Genomic DNA, 21,406 nt, shown 5'->3' with positions numbered 1-21,406 from the left:
ATGATAGATTTAATATTTTAAAAGTCACTTTTGGGAGTTATAAGGATACATTAAATTAAAAAGTGTTTTTTAATTCTTCCCTTCCAGAAGTTCCCAGGCAAGTTATAAAAGGGAGTTGGGGTCTCATTTGGAGATATAGAGAAGATTGAGAACTTATTCTTTCTCTGGGGAGATCTCAGGTTTGTGCTTGAGAGCCAAATTTTGCCTGCGGGACAGAAACCCCAAAGGATTCTAGAGCTAAGGATGGAAACCCTTGTGTTTCACGGAGCAGTTCCACACAGGGATCGACAGGACATTTACAGCTTAAGTGAGGTCGAAAACCCTCATTCTGAATACATCATTGACAGATCAGGTTTATAGTCCAGACTTATGGTTGTTTGAGCTGCTTGTGTGTGTACTTGGAATTTGTGGATTCTATTTTTAATTGTTGCTGAATATTATTAAATTTGGGTGATTCATTCAAATATTGTGGTTTCCTTGATGCCAAGTTTTAGAAAATAATATAATATTAGATTATTAAGTTTGAGGGCCGATAAAAGTTTATCTGGAGAAGATTGAGAATTGGGGGCGTCAGAATTTTGAGTCAGTTCGTGCCAGTATTTTGGAGGTTAGCAAGAAGTCAAATCTGATTTTAAAAAAACAAATCACAGCTTCCATTGTCTTTTTGTGGTTATTAGTGAAATGGAGATTTAAGAGAATGATGGGTTTATGGTTGAAGACCTGGAGTTTTTAAAAGAGAATTCATGGCTCATAAACTTGGTGATCTTGTTCGCATGAAGACAAGAAAAGGAATATAGAAAACCACCCCCCCCCCCCCAACAAGACAAACAAAATCAGTTGTCTTTTGTGCCTCCGCTAGAGGACAAAAAACTTCAACTTTAAAGAAATCGGGCTCTACTTTCTTACAGAGGTTGGATGAGGTAAATTGAAATCAGAGAAGACGAGGTTTATTTTAATAATCGTAATCTTCATACTTGTACTTTGGGTCTTCTTTGAGGAGGTGCTAGAAGACAAAGAAATAATAAGACAAAACAATCCTGGCAGCTCAAAGACAATAGAGAAATCACAAAGCTAGATCAGAAAAAAGACAGACTTCGAAGCTTTGGAAAGGCAATGAACCTTTGGAACTCTCAATGCACCCAGCAGTCTAGTGCAGCTTGTTCTGAGTGCTTTGGATACCAACAGGAGAAATTGTTTGGCAGTTTAAGTTGGGTAGACTGTATGTAATATGCTGTCTTTCATCTAGTCATGCTGATGTTAAGTCATTCTGAGTATTTTTAGCAGCCTGAAATAGTGTAGTGGATGCATAGCAGTCATGACATGGCTGTCACTGGTGAAGAAAAGCTACCGTAATACTCAGAAAAGATTACAGTAACATTCTTACCCCTTACCACACCCTTATTTATCCTTAGAATAAAAACTTATTTCACAAGAGATATGCTAGTTATAAGACTTGATCCTCTTACCTCATAATCCCCACCTGAAGACCATACCAACCAACTATCGTTTTTTATTATGAGATTAAAAGACTTTGTTTTAAACCTCTTTAAAGATAGGATAAAGCAAAAGTAAAATAACTCCTAACAAAATATTCAAACAAAATTTCTAAAAAACAATTTTAATAAAACTATATTCTTCCCCAAAATACTTCTAACTCTTCCCATGGTATATCCTTACTATTGTCAGTTTATGACACCCTTGGTCCATGAGTGAGAACCAATCAAAGATATGTTCCATGGACCAGTTCTACCACACTTGCTCAAGCACCAAGAAAATGCTCAAGTGTTCTTTCATCATGAGGCGGACTTCTAGCCTTCTCCCTTCATCCTTGCATCTTGTCTTCAATACCTCGGGGTCCACTGACCAACTATCCTTCCTTGAAAGGATGTCGGACTTTGGGATTCAAGGAACCAGTCTAACCCTTACCCTTTTGTTAAGAGTCGAACCATTTCCCCAAACCTTGAAATACGGAATTCCCTTGTCGGATTTCGGGATCCAAGGAACCAATCTAACCCTTACCCTTTTGGTAAGAGTCAAACCATTTCCCCGAACCCCATAATCCAAAATTCCCTTGTCGGATTTTGAGATTCACGGAACCAGTCTAGCCCTTACCCTTTTGGTAAGAGTCAAACTGTTTTCCCGAATTCCCTCCCTTGTCGAATTTCAAGATTTGGGGAACAATCTAACCCTTACCCTTTTCGTAAGAATCAAACCGATTCCCCAAACCTCGAAATCCGGAATTCCCTTACTTGTCGGATTTTGGGATTCAGGGAACTAGTCTAACGCTTACCCTTTTGGCAAGAGTCAAACCTTTTCCCTTAACCCCAAAACTCGATATCCTTCTCTTGCCGCCCTTCCTTTCCTTCGGTCTTTCAGACTCCGGAGTTCCCGACTCCTCATCCTTAGCAACATTTTCCTTAAGGCCCAACGTCCGACCTTTGATGACCAACAATACTTCCAAATGGCGTGATCAACACTCAAGAATCTTAATGCTTCACCAACTCCTGCAACTTGTCTACTTTTATTCATGGAATTACAAGGGCACATTTATTGTATTTTGTAGGTTACCATCAAGTGGAGTACAAAGCCATGCCTAGTGTGATGGTTGCTTGATGGATTTCATGTCAGGTCTGTGTGCTCTAACCTTTGATTGTCATGCAATCCACCTTCTAGAAGCACTTTTCTTCTTGGGATTGCCTTGTCAAGGTATGGCTCGGTTTCTTGCACGCACACTCTTGTCAGATATGGCCACTTCCCATGCTCTCAAACTGACATTCTCTTGTTCACACTAGAGTCAAGGTTTCCCCTCTTTGATCGTTGGTTTCTTCTCCATGACCAATTTGCTATAAATAGGTTGTTAAGCCTCATTGTAACGAGTTCTCTCGCTGCTAGCTTGAGCTATCTTCTACACTTTAACTTCTCTTGAGGATTTGTATTTTTCTTTTGCATTTTTGCAACTATAAGTTTGGCCATTGGTGTATGAATGAATTCAAATCATCATTCTTGCCTCTCTTTAACTGTTCATGTTGTGTATGTCTTCTTACCTTCATGTCAAGTGTGTATTTTGTGGCTTTCTCTCACACATATGTTGTGTTAACTTGTTTCTGAGTGTGATTTGTGGAAAATCTTCTTCCCTTTTGGCATTCAGCAAACCCTAACCTCCATAGATGTGTTTCGTGTCATTTATACAATTGAAGTTTGTTCATCTCCATGGTATTTTGATTGATTCTTGGTGTCAATTTGGGGCAAAGAGAGAGACGCTTCTTATCTTGGTGCATCATCTCTTTACTTTCTGCATTTTCTTGCCTCTTTTCTCCTACAAGCTGTTAGAGTAGGTTTATGAGTAGGATTTGAAGTGTTGGGTTGGTTCAACACCCACAACTCGATAAGGAAGGCAGCCTTCTCTAAAGATTCAACCCCCTTGTGAAAGGTGCCACGCTTCGGGATTGTTTCCATGTTTCACAAGGTTGCTCGGTTGATAGCTTAGTAAGGTTGCAAATTGTTGTGACAACACTTACCTTTCTCAAGTGCTTTAATTCTTTAAACATCACAAAGAGAGTTTAGCTACATGCAGAATTATTCACCTTTTGATTAGTTAACATGTAATTCCACAATAGTTTTGTTTCAAATCCACCAACCAAAAAACATTAAACCAAAATTGGGAAAAATGCCACAAAACCTATGTTTAGGTTGGGCAACCAAGGGCCAATTACTATGGTGAGAAGGACCTCCACTTCTAGCTCTACTAAACCAAGGGAGGTTTCTTTAAAGTGCTGCAACTAATATCAGTACAAAGACTAACCATTAACCCTAGTACAAACCACACCCACTGTATAGTGCACCTCGATTTCAATTGTCACTTTGTGCCTATATGACAAATTGCAATACTCAAGGCCGAGCACTTTACTAGAGCAGATAATCTGCCATATAAATGTCTGAAATGTAATAAATGATTGCCCCTAATGTTGTTGTATACATTCAAACATGGCAACCTGAACACACCAAAATAAATAAAATTGAAAAGAAGTTTATGGGTAAATAGAACCAATCGCAAATTAATGTTTTTATCCAATTGGGCAATAGAATCTCTAAGTACATACAAAACTATAACAACTATATAACCTAAGGTGACACCTTAATCAAGATACCACAAAAAAACATGCCTTTCAAAATGCATAGGAAATCTAGGCTACACATACATTCAAAAAACAATAAATATTTGTCGAATATTTTAAGAGTCTACTTAATAATTTGTGAGCACACCCATACATTTCCTCTATTGTTTTCAGAAGATATTTGCAAGGATTTTACACTTGCCTTTGTTGAGACATGGACCAGCTAGGACTCGAACCTAGGACATTCCAACGCTGTTGGAGTGCTCTACCACTGAGCTACTAGCCCCTCTTGACCAATCCATCGTCGATCCGGGTGTGGCTTATTTCCAACACCAACACCCCCCCTTAAGCCACACCTCTCATGTGCTTGGGGCTCCTAGCCTGGACCTGGCTCTGATACCATGTTAAGACATGGACCAGCTAGGACTCAAACCTAGGACCTTCCAACGCTGCTGGAGTGTTCTACCACTGAGCTACTGGCCCCTCTTGGACCAGTCCATCGTCGGTCCGGGTGTGGCTTATTTCCAACACCAACAGCCTTGCTAGCGAACTAATCAACAAGAACCCATAATTGTACATCATACACAAGGAGACACTCAACTAAGGTCAATTATGCCTTTAATCATTCAATCTACAAAAGTTACAAAAGTTTTATTACAAGTTTGGGACGAGCCATACAATAACAAAAAACAATACCCAAATTTGGAAACTGTTATCCCTAAGGTTCTGCCACATGAATTTTCTCTCTTCTATATTCCCCTGTTTTTCCCTTTCTTCATCCTCCTCGAATGATAACTCTTGGGTCTTTAATACCCTCGAAGATGTCAAATCGGCCATAAACTTTGTGACCCACCATGGGTATGTTGCAGAGAACACCCACATTGCTCAAGCACCATTTTCCCCAAATCATATCAAAAAATTGTGCTAATAAGCCACCCAAATGTCCCATGGCAACATGGGAAAATGTTCTTGGATTTGCAAACATTCTATGTATGAGAGGTGCCTCTAGATTTGGTATGGCAAGTCATGCAGAAGCCTACAAATCTGTAGCAAATGCAGCTCAAATACATGTAAACATCTAACCGTGAAATCTTAACCACCATATTAATTAAGGCATCCTCTTTTCATTTGTTTCTTGTAGATCCATGCCCTTTGCAGTAAAATATGTTTTCCAGGTGTGGATGGATCAAATCTACTGGTTAACGAGCACTATAGATACATTAATGGCATCCTATGTTGTTTTCTTCTCTACAACTGGAAAATTGCTTTGCAAATCTGCTCCAAAATGATGAATAGTTGTTCCTACAAGAAAGGACCTTTTTTGACAATCCCTAACCTTTTACAATTTATTAAATACATTTCAAGTCATCCAAGAGTGTAGGAGGAGTCGGAAGGAAAAATGGTAGTAATGTTGGACTTCAAAGGTTGTGGGAACTCATGCCATAGGTTGAGGCATCAAGATTTTGGGGTGGAAATGGAGGAAAGTCCAAACAAGGATGTCCAATGGGCAATTGTACTCGAAAATGTCAGGGTTTGGAGTTAAAGACTACTTGATGACAAATACCTGAGGAGGGGACATCTAATAGGTCACTAGATAAAAATGAATCAAACTTAGGCAAAGTGGAATGATAAGCTAGGAAAGTCCAATTGTCCAATCCGAAGAATTGAGATGTCAAGGTTGAGGGAAAACGCATGACAACAAGGGAAACCTCAAAAGTCTACAACTCCGACAAACACGAAAACACTAAGGAAAACACCAAAACCAACCCAAACTTAAGACTTTTTAAAGATTTTTGCATCTCGACATTTATGGGTCCAAATTAGAATGTCTCAAATCAATTATCAATAATGGGTTAGATAGGGTTAAATGCCCAACACGGAAGCAAAATAAAGTGAAATGAGACAACAAAATGGGGTACCTGTTGACGTGTCTAAAATCGTATCGCTACAACTCTCTCCAGCCAACACAGAATAGAATGTTCTTACTAAGTATCCTATCCTCTCTTGTATAAGGAAGCCCTAATGTTGTTTAGTTGATCAATGGGGACAACCTCGAGGTTCCAAAAGTCAGTGCATGACTGCGGGATAGCTCAACGATTGATGTGTTTTGCTGGGAGCACAAGGGGCCTTACGTTTGCAATGAGTTGGTCTGCTGCGATTCTCGAACTGGGAAATAAAAGCAAAAGGGAAGGGTTAAGAGACCTAAAATTAACAAGACTAGTGTGCGAGTAGACAGATTCAACATAACCAATTCCTGCTTGGCCAGAGTAACTCACAACCTCGCAAAAACAATGCAATCTTCAAGGGGACTTGGAAGATTTTCAAACTGCATGTGCATGCCTAAACACCCAATTTTGGCACAGCTCAGATGGACAACTTGCAATTGAACTAAACACAATTTTAAAGGCTCAAACTAACCATACACAATCAGTATATCCCCAATGGTATGAACTCGAATCCATCAAAATCCCTGCACAGCAAAAGGATCTATCTAATTCGCGGAAGGAAACCATGCAAACCGAATAAAACCAAGATGATAAACACCAAATCAATGTCCATATATTGATTTCAGCTGCTATTACAACAATTTCTACAACATTTCTACTCTATTCCTAACTACTAAAATCTAACTAGAATCTAACAATCTCTCTAACCATCTAACTGGAATATAACAATCTAACTGTTTAACCCTAAAAAAATCTAACCCTTTACAAAAGAAAGACCTCTACCTTTTATAGATTTTACAATTTGAATCGAAGGCCAGGATTGACTGTATCCAGCAATCCTGATCTGCCTTCTAGAACTTGGCAACTTTAGCCCATGCCCATTCAATCCTTAGTTATCCTCCCAACCATATTCTCAACCACCTACAACTGTTTGGCTTCAATTTGGGTCAATCAGGTAGTTGGACATGACTGACCTGTGTCCCTTCATTTTGAATCCATTAGGTAGGACCCACAGGTAGTTGTTTACATTAAACAAGTTCAGTTTTTAAACTGATTTTCTAGAATTTCTTCCAATTGTGTGTTTCTGAGTATGTGTAGACTTGTAGCACCCTGCATGTTCTTTGTCTTCGGTCCGGTTGGTGGACTTCAACTTTGTGGTCCGTGATGGCGCATGGCGTGCTTCTCCGTGCTTCGTCTTGCGCTCTATGGTGCTTTCTGTATTTCCTCTTCCAATGTTGAGCGCGATCAAGGCTTTACTTTGTGCTTTAGGTTGTCATCAATCTGCAAACAGTGAATTCCACTTTTAATAATCATTTTGAAAAAATAAATTAATTTAACAATCATATTAAATTTATCTAAATGCCCCTCGATGAAAATTCGCGCGTTTTGTATCTTTTGTGAGATATTATTGCAACAAATGTCTTCCCTTTAAAACTTCGGGTGATTTGAAGGTTTTGGGAGATTTTAATTTAAAACACCCTTTTCTCACTTTAGTTTTCATTTACACTTACTTGGGCGACTAAGGGTGAAATCTGGCCCTTAGGCAAAATGTGAGAATGTACCTAAAGCCAAATTCGGATTTTGAAGTAAATGTGCAATTTTATAGATTTGCCAAATTTGAACGCCTAACTTAAAAGTTTGGCCAATTTGATCCAAAAGGTGCAATTTTAACATTGTTGTTCATTTTCAACATTTTAAGTTTTCTTTTAGAGCCTTTCTATTTTCGGCCTCTAGAGCCAATCTAAGAGCTTAACGTCCTTCGTCATCTTTTCACCCATTTCGGCCTAACAAGCCGTTTTGCGAGTTTTGATCTCTTTTACGATTTTCCGCATATTGGAGGACTTGCGAACTTGGACGTTTCACTTTCCATTTTCGGCTTATGGGTCAAATTTGTGAATTTGATGTCCCTTTTGACCATTTAGCCTTTGGATGCCTTCAAGTGAGACTCGGGCATTGCCATTAAAATGCACGATCTTTGAGTTTTAAGTTAAAATGCCCTCACTTATACCACCTAGCTAATTTCGAGCTAACTAATGATTTTGTGCAATTTTGAGTTTTATTTCCTTTCTTGCAAAACTTTGGCCATTCACAAGAAAATGCGCGACTTAGTGATTTTTGGCCAAATGGGGCTCTTTTGCAAATTTGAAACCTTGGTCTTCAATTTGAATGATTTCGACCGATGTGATGATATCGCGCGATTTTGAAGTTTTGTTTTTCGGTTGGAATGAGCCTTCGCGCGAATTAGACTCCTTTATGATTTTCGGCCTTAATGAGTCACTTCGCGCAATTCTGGCTTTCCTAAGTTTTTGATCGAAATGAGCCTTCACGCGATTTTGAAGTTGGCCCTAGTTTCGGCCTACTAGGCAATTTTGAGTCTTTGAGTGGTTTTTCGGTCTTAGAGGCCGAATCGCGCAACCTGGGCTTGGCCTCTTCCCGAGTTTGCAAGGTCTAAACTATCTTTGGGTTTCGACTCTAAATGCTAAGCATTGGGATTGCAATTAGTTTCAATGAGCATAATTTTGGATTCCTCTCCTATACAAGCAGACAGAATGGGGGTCCCCTGTCTAGACAGAGGTGTGTGTGCAAAACGCACAACAGTACCAACATCTCCTACCCCAAGTTCTCTCAAATTTACTTTCTTTAGAACACACAAAAGGTTTAAGATGATTGTGTGGAACACCAAGTGCCTTTCAAAAATACTTAACACCCTTACAATGACTCATGCAACAAAAGTGTGTTCCATCCAAGTGGTGCAAGAAAAATAAGTTGATTGGAGGTCAAGAACTCCTCTCCTTCCTTTAAAATTTGTGCCCTAGTTGTTAAGCATAAACAAGAAGATATGATAGGTTCTTATATTAGACTCATCTCTACATACCCATCATTGCAAGTCATACATTACCAATGAATAACAATTATAAATGCCAAACAATAAAAGTGACAAGAAGAAGCTCTAACTATCAGCAAAATGATGCTTTGTTATTCTCATAATAAGAGTTGAGCACTAGTGTTCAATGCAGCCCCACAAATAAACAAAACTTGTTTACTCATTCCATAAAACTCCTCATCAAATGCCTTTTTCAAACCTTCTCCCATTTAAATACAAATTCATCTCAATAGAAGCACATACTTCCATGGCAATCTGCAACAAAACATGATCTACAACAAAACATGACAATCAAATGAACAAATAGAAGAGCACAAGACGCAAACACAAAATTTCTCGTGGAAAACCTTTTCGAGTAAAAAACCACAGTACACAAAGCTTTCATTAACAAATGGGCACCAACCCAAATTACAAAAGTAAGCACCGACTTTCCTTGAAGCACCAACTTCGATCAGCTGAGGCACCAACCTCAGTTTGAGCAACTCAAAAATAGTAAAATTTAGAACACACACAGCTCCTTCAAAAATTGTCAACACAAACACACTTTCTCATTTTTCATCCCCTGCTGGATCTCAGACCAAGAAAAAACACACCTCATATATATGCTCAATCACAGCAAGAGTATTTACCGCACCATCACAGAGGCTTCTTCGATATCATCACATTCAGAAACACACGCTAAGTTTCAGCTAATACCAACACATCCTAGCCGCATCACTTGTAAAAACCTTCAGCTATATCATTCCACCTTTTTAGAAAAATGATTCTTCAAAACCTCTATTCAAAGCACCCAGCAACAATAAAATAAAATAGCACTGCTTATATTAGGGAAACATGTCCAGAATTCTGTCAGAATAATTAACACTGCCTCCTCCCAACCAAAGACACAGCCTAGACCATAAAATCCACGACTCATAACCACACAATTATTGCAAAAAGGTTTTGCTAGTCGGCAATAAAATACTTCACATGGCAATCAGCCACAACTCCAAAATGAATTTCAATTCATAAATACGAAATGGTTGACCAAATAAGAGAATTGAATTGGCCACTTACACTTTTTGTCTTAGCATTAAAACCTTTCTGATAAAATTTGTAGCTATACATTGACTGCCCAAAATTGTGTACTAAGACCTAATTTCACTTTGCACTTACAGGTTGCTCACAAATTCAGTTGCTAGGGCAAGAGAAGTGATGGAGGATCAAAAAATTGAATGGGCAAATTATGGCTGCACCATTCTTTCTGATGAGATGGCAAGAACCGCACCATCATCAATTTTTTGGTTGCTTGCAAGGAGAATGTAGTGTTCTTGAAATCTGTTGATGCCTCTAGCAAGGTAAAAAATGCAAAAACATTGGTTGTAATGTTGGAGCATGTCGTCATGGAGGTGGGTAGAGAATGTGGTGAAAATCATCACAGATAATGCAGCAACATATGTGTCAGCAGGTAGAATCCTTTTAAATTATCACCTTTAGGCATTAGCAATATTTTCATTTGTTGTGGCTTTGTTTTACTTGGTTGCATATTTCTTAAGAATAAATTCTTCTTTTGCAAGAAGAATCCTCCAAGAGAGGCACCCCACTCTTTTTTGGACACCTTGTGCAGCACATGTCCTTGACCTTCTTTAGGAGGACATAGGAAAACTTGAGTGGGTGACTCCAATTGTGGAAGATGCAAGGAGGATCACCAAATATATTTACAATCACCCTTGGGTCCTAAATTTGATGAAACAGCACACCCAAGGGAAAGATTTGGTGAGAGCTGGTGTCACAAGGTTTGCAACGATTTTCTTGACGTTGCAAAGCCTTCTTGTTGCATTGACTTCTTTGAAACAAATGTTTGTGAGTGGAGAATGGCTTAACTCACCTTATTGAAAGAAGCCTAAAGGAGAGGTTGTCGCATGCATAGTCTTCGATAGCCAATTTGCACAAAGGGCTCATGCATAGTCTTCGACAGCCAATTTGCACAAAGGACTGCAGAGATTGTGAAGGTTGTTACTTCAAAACTTTAATTTTTAAATTTTAGTTATTCTTGATTCAAGTCTCTCATTACTAATTTGTAACTTCATTATTTAAATTTTAATCTTTTTGTAATTTGTATTTTTCAATTGTAGGTGTCAGAGCCCTCGGTTCGAGTTCTTTGCTTGGTGGATGGGGATAAAACCCCAATGGGATATCTTTATGAGGCCATGGATAGGGCCAAGGAGTCTATCAAATATTACTATAAGAGGGATAGACTCAAATTTGATCCCATTTGGAAAATTGTTGATAGGAGGTGGAACAATCAGTTCCACCAACCAATTCATGCAGCAGGGTACTTCCTCAACCCTCGTTTTAGGTTCATGCATTGAGAGGATGGTACCCGATGTTGAGGAGAGAGATGTCATTGTGAGTGAGCTCCAAAATTATGAGGGAGGAAGGGGTAAGCTATTCTCTTCAGAGCTGGCTAGGAGAGGAAGAACCACTCAAACCCCAGGTATAACATTTGCCATTTGGATTTTGGGATCTAAAATGATTGATAAATTATGTTTTCTCTTTTCTCTTTGCTTTCTAACTTTTCCATTTTAGTTATTTTGCAGATGCTTGGTGGCAAAATTGGGGTGGAAACACCCCACATCTCAAAAACATTGCCCTCGGAGTCTTACGTCAGCCTTGCAGTTCATCCAATTGTGAGCGCAATTGGAGCTTGTTTGAAGCAATCCACACGAAGAAGAGGAGCAAGTTAGCGCAGAAACGACTCAATGACCTTGTCTACGTGCAATATAATCTTCGATTGAGCATAAGGAAGGTAGAGGAACTAGAAGGTGGTCCAATTGACTTGGATGATATAGATCCTTACAATGATTGGACATCACAAGAGCAGCCTCCATTGTTTTCCGACACTGACATCACTGATTTGGAGAGGCAAGATATGGAGGAGGGGGGTGGATTTGGTTTCAGGCTGGATGACATTGAGGAGGAAGAGGATGAGGATGAGGATTCATTGCTAGTGCCAGAAGCAGGTGGAGACATAACTTCATCCATGATGGAGGATGAGTCTCAGTCAACCATACCAAGTGAGGAGTCACAATCACGCCCACAGCAGACTTATACGACTAGACCCTCTAGTTCTACCTCTCCCCAAGTTTTTGCTAGAGTTGGGAAGAGGAAGTTGTAATTGTAATTTGTAATGATGTATTTACTTTTGTTTTTACAAAAACTATTTAGTAATTTACTATTTTGCTTCCAAGCTTCCAGCCATCAACATTCCTCATGAGGATGCGATTTTGTAGACACTTTGCATTTAAATATATCTAGAATCAGCTTGTTTCTTTTGTGTTATCATTTATTGACTCATTGGATGCATCTTCTCATTAAATTTTGCAAAAAAAATGCATTTTTTACTAAGTTTAAGCATGTTTTTAAGTTGCTGAGTTTTTCGCCAAGTTTTTCCAAGTTTTTCCCGAGTTTTCCCCAAGTTTTTTTCCCAAAGGCTTGGCGAGTCGAGCCGAGTCGCGAGTAGTCCAACTATGGTCACAATAGAGAGGTGAAGGCCCTGCTTGAGACATTTGCATGTCTAAAAGCATCCTTCGAAGCCAAATTGTCTCACAAGTTGCTTTAACAGTTCCCTGATACTCTGCTTCGGTCGAGGAAAGAGCTACCGCCTAATGCTTCTTGCTGGTCCATGTGACTACACATGTTCCCACATTGAAGAAATACCTAGATGTAGACTTCTTGTCATCAACAGAACCTGCCCAATCCAAGTCTATGAAACCAATGAGTCTAGGATCTTTGATTCTACCATATCGAATGCCAAAGTCAAAAGTGCCCTTCACACATCTCAACACACACTTCACTACAACTCAGTGTTCAGAGGTAGGGGTTGTCATGAAGCGAGAGAGGTAACTCACAACATAACTCAGGTTAGGTCTAGTAGCAGTGAGATAGATGAGACTGCCCACTAGTTGCCTAAACAAGGATTCATCCAACACGGGTGAATCCAATTTGGTTGACAACTTCAACCCTTTCTCCATAGGTGTAGAGGTAGGTTTACAATCCTACATCTGAAACTTATCAAGCAAACTCCTAGCATGCTTCAACTAAGGGATAAAGATACTGCCATCAGTCTACCAACCCTCAACACCTAAACAATAATGCAGAAGTCCCAAGTCTGTCATGTCAAAGGACTAGCACAAACTCTATTCGATCTGGTCAATCAAAAGCATTGTTCTACCAGTGATAATCACATCATCAACATAGATGACAAGCAAATGAATATCATCACCAATAGTTTTGACATACAAATTGGAATCAGTAGGACTCCTTTGAAAGCCTTGATCACTGAGGTACTTATCAATTTTTATGTACCAAGCCCAAGGAGCCTGTTTCAAGCCATAGAGTGCTTTCACTAGTCTGAATACCTGATGTTCTTTACCGGCAACCTTAAATCCTAGAGGCTACGTCATGTAGACTTCTTCTTGCAACTCACCATTGAGGAATGCACTCTTGTCGTACATTTGATAGACTTTCCAACCAAACTAGGCTAACAAGGCAAGGACAAGCCGAATTGTACTCATTTTGGTTGTAGGACCAAAAGTCTCCTCATAGTCAATGTCCTCTTTCGAGCAACTAATCGTGCCTTGTACTTATCAAGGGTTCCAATAGTCTTATACTTAACTTTATACACCCATTTGCAGCTAATGGGCTTCTTTCCAAGTGGAAGATCAAAGATAACCCAAGTGTTGTTCTTCAGAAGGCTATGATGTTCAACTTCCATAGCCTGTTCCCACTCAAGTATACCTTTAGCCTCTACATATGTCTAAGGCTCATAAATGCTATGAATGTTGGCCATGAGAGCAATTGTTGTTTGCCCTTGTTCCTAGATGATCTACCCTCAATGAGCTCATCATCATGAAGATCACCAATACTTGGCCCACCACTTAGGCCGGAGAGTAGAAGTACCAACATCTAAAAGAGGTGGATCAACATCACCAAGAATGTCTGTAACAAATTGATCGCGATGTTGCTCAAGATTCTCTTGAGGAAAGTTGGGTGGTGCAATTGCCTATCTACGAAACCCTGCCAAAGAAGTGACAAACTCCTCCCATCAGGTGGACCTAACGAAAGACAGACACCCAAATCGCTAGCCTTCAAAGGCTGATCCTCAGGGCTCAAAACAGGAGAAGAGAGCTGAAAAGGCCCCTATTCTTCATCAAAAACAACATCTTAATTGAATATGAGACGATCTATGTCTACATCAATCAACTGATAAGCTTTTTGGTTATCAGTGCAACCAATGAACAGGAGTTTTTGACTCTTAGGATCCAACTTTGTGCGCTTGGCATCTGGGATCCAAACATATGCAAAAGAGCCAAATACTTCCAAATGACTAATTTTGGGCTTCCTGCCAGACTAGGCTTCCTCTAGAGACTTTTTCTTAACGGCCTTTGTGGGAGACTGGTTCAGAAGATAGACAGCAGTGTAAAATGCTTGTGCCCAATATTTCTTTGGAACATTCTGATACTCCATCATAGAACAAGCCATCTCAGTTATTGTGCGGTTTCTCCACTCAACAACATCGTTCTGCTGAGGGGTGTAGGGTGCAATTAGCTGATGCTTAATGATATGTTTTGCATAGAAGTCAGAGAAAGCAGAAGAAACCCCCCCCCCCCCAATTATCAGACCTAAGAGTAATTATTTGTTGACCAAATTCTTTTTCTACTATGGCCTTAAACTACTAAAACATGCTAAACACCTTTGATTTTTGTTTAAAAAAATATACCCACATTTTGCAACTAAAATCATCAACAAATAACAGAAAATGCCTAGACCCGTAACTAAAGCAGTGTTCATCAGAACCACAAATGTCAGCATAAACCAATTGCAATACCTTAGAAGCTTGCCAAGAATCACCATCTGTGAATGGAGTCTGATGCTGCTTACCAGCTTGACAAGCTCTGCAAACTCCCTGATTCTGAGTCTGAATCACAAGTAAGCCATGAACCAAATCCTCCCGAACTAGCTGAGAGAGATAGTGAATGTTTAGATGGCCATACCACTGATGTCAAAGATTGTTGACTAAAGAACTTTTGGCTACCGTGGCATGCTCCTGAGAATCAATGTCAACAAGTCTATAAAGACCATGATCCTCAATACCCACAATAATATTGATGCGAGTCTCCTTATCAACAATGATGCATTTGTGCAAACTAAATACCACATCAAGCAGAGGAGAGTGTCTCATAATCTAATTAACAGAGAGAAGGTTGAGTTCCATGCCAGGAACATAGTATAAATTGAGGAAAATTAAATTCCTCCCACGAGACTGAATCTGCACGTTGCCCTTTCCGACAATGATATACTCTTCCCCTCCTCCAAAAATCACAGAATCGTGAAAGGTTGAAATTTTGTGACCCAGTCAAGTCGACGAGTGAAATGTCGAGAAGCACTTAAATCAATATACCAGGCAAAGGACTTCACATGATTTGCAGGTCTTTTAGCCATATAGGCATAAAAGGCAAGTTCCTTCTGCTCAGTGTGCTCGGCAACAGTTTCTTTTGGCTGAGAGCCTCCCTGCTTCTTCTATTCAAAAACCAAGCGTGATCGAAAATCTTTCATGTGCCCATATTTGTGGCAATAGTTGCACTAAATGTTTTTCTTCTTCGAACCTTCTAATGACAAAGTAGAGTACTTCTGTTGAGAAGGTTGAGATTTGCCTTTATCCTTGTGAAAGGATTTGGCTATGAAAGCTCGTAATGTGAAGGATGAACTGACACCACTGCCGAATTGTTGCTTCCATCGATCTTGCTGTAGAAGTTTGTTGCATAGCTCTAGAAACTTCAAGTCAACATTAGCTGCAGTAATGTTGAGCGTTTTGATAAAGTGCTCATAAGACATGGTAGACTTTTTAAGGTGATGACTACCATGTATTCTTCCTCCATCTTCTGTCCAATCGCCTCTAGCTGATCACAAATGTCCTTAGTCTTTCTCAAATGCTTGTGTACGGACATATTCACATCCATCATGATGGAGATTAGTTTGTTCTTTAGAAAGAACGAACAGCTCTTGTCTGATGTTTCATAGAGATCCTTCAAATGAGTTCAAATCTCTGCAACTATCTTACCAGACAGCACTTGCGACAGCTAATCATCAATTACAAAGAGTTTTATAAGCATCACGACTTCTTAATTGCAGTCATCCAATTTGTCCTGGTCCTATCCAATTGTTGTAGGACGAGTTTTCGTACCCAAAACGAGTGCATCAAAGCAGCGATATTCAAAGATGGTCCTCATTTGTTGATTCCAAGTATTGTAATTTATATCGTTAAACCTCTAACTACCTTCCAACATTATGTTGGTCAAAGATGCCATCTTGCACACTTTTCGAGGTACAAAAACCAGGCGAACAAGAGGCCAAAAACTAATTAAAAAATTGAGTGCACGAAACCCGAGACAAATATCCCAATGCACAAAAAGCTGAGGCAGATGCAATCACAAAATCTAAGGCAAGAAACAACTGGCACAGATCCCAATGTACAGAAGATGGCAACATAGAGGCATGGATTCCAATGCAAATATATTCAAAAACCATAGGTTGCAGAAAAGGATGAACCCAAAAATTTTCTGCAACATCCAAAAAAAATGGGTCACGTGAAGAGACAGAGAGAAAAAAAACTTTCGCACGAAAAAAATACCACCTAAGTCAAGGCATGAAACCCTACGAAAACACAAACTCTAGAAGAAAATGCGGGCTTTACAAACAGTCGCAAAATGTCGACATAAACCCACAAACTCAAAATGCAAAGCTAGAAAAACCATGACCAAAGATTTTCAAAAAAATCAGACACCAAAAAAACCAAAACACAAAACCCTAATTGGGTTTTAAAAAATTTCACCAAAGAAATTTTTGGAATTATGAAATTTTTAACCTACTATGATACCATGAAACAGACAAGTTTTGAAGTAATTGCATTAAATTATTTATAAATGAACAAAAGTTCATATAGCAATTACAAGAGACGATGTTTCCTTAACGAAACAATCGTTCACAAAACACAAAATTAGAAACAATCTAATTAGACTAATATTACACCTAAAATACAATATTGACCATTAAATAAGTAGATATGCTAAAATATTCTAATACATAATCCACAAAGAGATATGAGCATGAAAACCAGAGCACACCATACACAATAAAACACCAGATTTTATGTGGAAAACCTTGTTAGGGGGGAAAAACTACAGAGAATGCTATTCTCAATATATGAAGTTATGAACACCTGTTAGGGTGACACTGGTTAAGGGGATTTTTACAAAAAAAAAAGGCTCACTACCAAAATGAAAAAAAAATCAAAGAAATAGAATCCACCACTGATGCACTTTTGCAACCGTAAGATCTATAGACACCTTCAACTCACTGCTTATGATAGCTAACACATGAAAGTTCACACTACTCAACACTTTTCACCAACTCAAATGCCAGTCATCAAAACAGTCAGGAAGATAGATCCTCTTTCATACACCTTCATCGCATTTCACTTTCTTTCACACCTTCAATCATACTCACACCTCTATTTATATCATTCTCACATATGCAAAGTCTCCCAAGGTCGGCTAAGCATCTCAACCAAACACAATTCAAGTTAGGTCAGCACTAAACATTCCCGCAGTAGAAAAGAATGTAAAGTGAACCACAACACATCTTAATTAGAACCAAAATGAACATCAAACACATTATACAACAATCCATTATCATTTGGAGCAATAATATGAAGTGTAAACACCCGAAGTCCGCCAAACCTAGAGTAAACACCATCAAACTTTGAAACCATGCTTCTGAAGCCCAAGAACATGTGCCAATTGAATAGAATGAAGCTAAGGACATTATCAACTTAACTCCAAAAGCACAACGCCATAAACCATAACACAGAGAAATGCGGAGCATGCACTTCATATGGAAACACTTTCAAACATACCGGTAAACACAACTTCCTCATCATAGCAATCTGGAGCACCAAATCTAGAATATAACATCTCTAAACATAGCTTAACAATGTATCCAAACCACATAAATAGATATACAACATAGAAGATATGTAGAGCAAATCTCTTACACAACTGCACTGAAAACTCAAAATCACTTATACCAACCAATCACTAATGACAACCAAAGCATGTTGACATCAATGACAACACATAAGTAGCTCATTTTGATCAACCTTGCAACAAAAAGAGCCCCATAGATGAAAGGACTAATGTTCTTGACGTCTAGGCTAAATTAGGGAGATGGTGTCAAAGCACCCTAGACAAGTCAATACCCCTCTTCTGGGATTAAGAATGAGAAGGGATTAGGAATTAGGACTAGAGTAATGACAATATTGGGTTGAATTATGGACAAGTTTAATTATCTTTTTTGAATTAATGTAATATACTAGGTAGTAATGTATGTTTCTCTTTGGGAATTGACAGCCTATAAATAGGGGACATTACATTGCTGCAATCCACAAGTACTAGATGTTGAGACATGGACCAACTAGGACTCGAACCAAAATCAACACTAGATTGTGATGTTGATGCTACATCGTTCATGCTCCCAATTAGATCATTGATTTCTCATTATTCATACCTCCTTCAAAATAGACAATTTCTCATCATCGAAAAAATGGCTCCTAGTTATTTGCAATCCTTTTTGAAACTTGATCAATATCATCGAGGTCAATCAACTAATTGTCCTCTACATGGACCCTATTGTAATGAAATTGAATCTATAAGTTAGTGTCATACATAGGCTAAGTATTTCAAATTAGAATTGGAAATTGCAATAAAACAACAATTAGAATTTACGTTTAAAACTGTAATTTTCTCTAGCTAAAGACAAATGTTTTGGTGAACAAACACGGAGTCATCATCTATTACTAAGTCAATTGGTTGCATTTCTTGTAGTCTATGTGTTTGAACATACTCCAAGTACACCCACAAGCAAATGAACTACATGGCTGACTCAAAACGTAGGGTGCATAGTTATTAGTGATTTCAAAATTAAAGAGAAGAATCCATATTTCAATAGACATGATGTATGCTCTAATTTACTTGAATTCACTCTAATAATATACCAAGAAATTGAAAATATCTTTACCTTTTTGTTCACCGAGACATTCCCAATTAATAGGTTTGCTTCTCTGATTGAAGCCATTCACATAGAATAGGTTGGTTGACATGTTTAGTTGAATCATTGGAAAAATGTACGATCGCTACAAAATCAGCCCATAAGTTCACTCAATATACAAGGCTATAATGTATCAGCTAGGGAGTACATTTAAGCATGGCCCATGTTTACACTTCTTAAAAATAAAGAACAAGATTGCAGTGCAATTCATTACAGAATGCTCTGAACATCCCACAACATTGGAGAAAAATTCAAGAAGTGCAAAACTAAGCAAATATTTTTCAAAGATATGCAAACTGGCAAACCTACAACTAAAAAATTTGTCAAAACAGACAAATACAGAGTCCCCTGATTCTGACATTTCATATTTCAAAGACATTGGAAATTATTGGACATAGATTTGCAACGGTTAGAACCTACTCCACATTAATACAAATTGTCCACACACATTCTACGGTTCTTACTAGAGTTCATTGGATTTCTTTTAGTTCACAAAAATCATCTGTGTTTTATCCTTTTCTATGTCAAACAAGACACTGTTGATTCCAGATATATGTTTGTGGAAATATTGACGCTTTAACATTTATAGCACATCGGTTCTGGTGGGAAAGAAAAACTGAGAGATATATTTCTGTAGCCAAATAACATATAAAACATGCCAAATAAGATCCATCAAAAAAATACAAACTATAAGGTTTATTGGATTGATCTGGATTCAACTGTGTAGATTGAAATTTTTATGCATCTTTACTTTATCCATCTTAAGATAATAGAAGAATGACAAAAATATTTCTATGCAGGAATCAAGAAGAATCCAAACGTTGAAACATTGGCTTCAATCTTCCCATCCCTGAAGATGGAATCAACAGAGAGATCCAAAATGTTGTACACTAATTCTCATTTGCAATTACTTCCAGAAGCTTCTAACAAGCCAAACATACTTGTACACATGGCAAACTACCTTTGCGTCTAATATAAGGTATATTAATTACAGAATAAGGTGCATTCTCATTTCCAATCTAGAAATCAAAACCATAAAACTTCAAATATACAGGTTATTCTGGCATGCATGCAGAAGCTCAAGTTTTTTTTTTAATTCTTTGCACCCAAAAAACACCATAGTTTTTTAAACGGTAATAAAATAATCAAATACATAAAGAGTACCTGGGAAGTAAGGTCGTCAGCCACTGACCAAAGTTTCTAAAAAGCCAGAGATACATTTATAATGGGGGCACACTGACCTTACGGCAAATATGAGACTTGCTAATTACAAAAACATTGCAGTATCCTTTCCGAGCTAGAATCAAATTCATATAACTTCAAATAAAAATATTAAGCTGAAAAGAAGCAAGAAATTTAAGTTTTTTTCAACCTTTGCATACAAAACTAAGTAATCAAATAAATGAAGAAGTACCTGGGAAGTGAGGTCGGCAGATGTGTAAATAGAGGCGGCTGTAACGCTCTTGGTCAAAACAGGATGTTTCCCAATCATTTGCAGGTACCATCTTATAAATGCATTAGTTGACACGATACTAGCTCCGGCAGTTGACGCCTCAGAGCTTCTCAAAACGCGAGAACACGTAAATGACCTTGAATGTTGCCTCACGGAGCTCATAAACATACTCAGGCAACCATGTACGGGCGATATGGTTTTACCAGAGGTTCCAGAAACCACGAAATCTTGGGCATTTGACGGAAAACTTGGCCGGGATTTTAACAGTCGCTGCCATATTGGCGAGGCGCCGCCAAGTCTAGACGCCAAGACGCGCTTCATTTCACGAGGTATATGAATTTTGCAGACGCCAAACAACTTGGTGAAAGCAGAAAAAATATATGAAAGCGCTGTCGAATATTCAAAACGCTGCAAAAGTGTCTTAGGTTCGGAAAATATTTATAAAGAAATAATTTGCCCTAGCGACAAGCTCTATTTTATATCTAATTTATTGATCACGTGTGTAATAAGAAAGGGCTAGCGTGGCGCTCGTGGGACCACTGAAGTTGAGTAACAGACTTGCTTTCTCTTGGTCTTTGTATGTGGCAATGTTTTATAGAGTACGAGAAGATATTTTTTATTAATTTATGAAGTCAAAGAAAGAAAGAAAGAGAGAAATAATTTTAATGTTCACGAGGTCAAGAATAGCCTACAGAACAACCTCCCCAATCTGAATCAACTTTTGAAAAGCAAATCTCTGCCTATGCAAGTCGATGATGAGTGCGCCTAGTTTCTCTATATGTTTCTTGTTGAATAAATTATACCATGTGTTATCAACTAAGATATTGACAAACTTATCACTGTTGTCTTTAAGTGTTTCACA

At 38.4% G+C, this 21,406-nt stretch overlaps 1 protein-coding gene across 4 annotated transcripts in view; it reads right to left on the bottom strand.

Moving 5' to 3' along the window:
• Positions 1 to 20,993, bottom strand: part of LOC131066260 (uncharacterized) — a 37,471-nt gene extending 16,478 nt beyond the window's left edge. For 3 of the 4 annotated variants that reach the window (XR_009111644.2, XR_009111645.2, XM_058000985.2), the window contains exon 1: positions 20,506 to 20,993. Coding sequence is in view for 2 of the 4 variants with exons in the window: in XM_058000985.2 (XP_057856968.1) it covers positions 20,506 to 20,865 (360 nt within the window). In the remaining 2 variants the exon portion in view is untranslated. The remainder of the gene's footprint in view (positions 1 to 20,505) is intronic. The other variant, XM_058000986.2, reaches the window with a different exon arrangement.
• Positions 20,994 to 21,406: the final 413 nt, after the last annotated feature.

Source organism: Cryptomeria japonica, chromosome 5, assembly GCF_030272615.1.
Source record: "Cryptomeria japonica chromosome 5, Sugi_1.0, whole genome shotgun sequence".
Taxonomy (NCBI): Eukaryota; Viridiplantae; Streptophyta; class Pinopsida; order Cupressales; family Cupressaceae; genus Cryptomeria; species Cryptomeria japonica.
The sequence above is the reverse complement of the archived record's forward strand: the minus strand, read 5'-3'. Positions and strand labels throughout refer to the sequence as shown.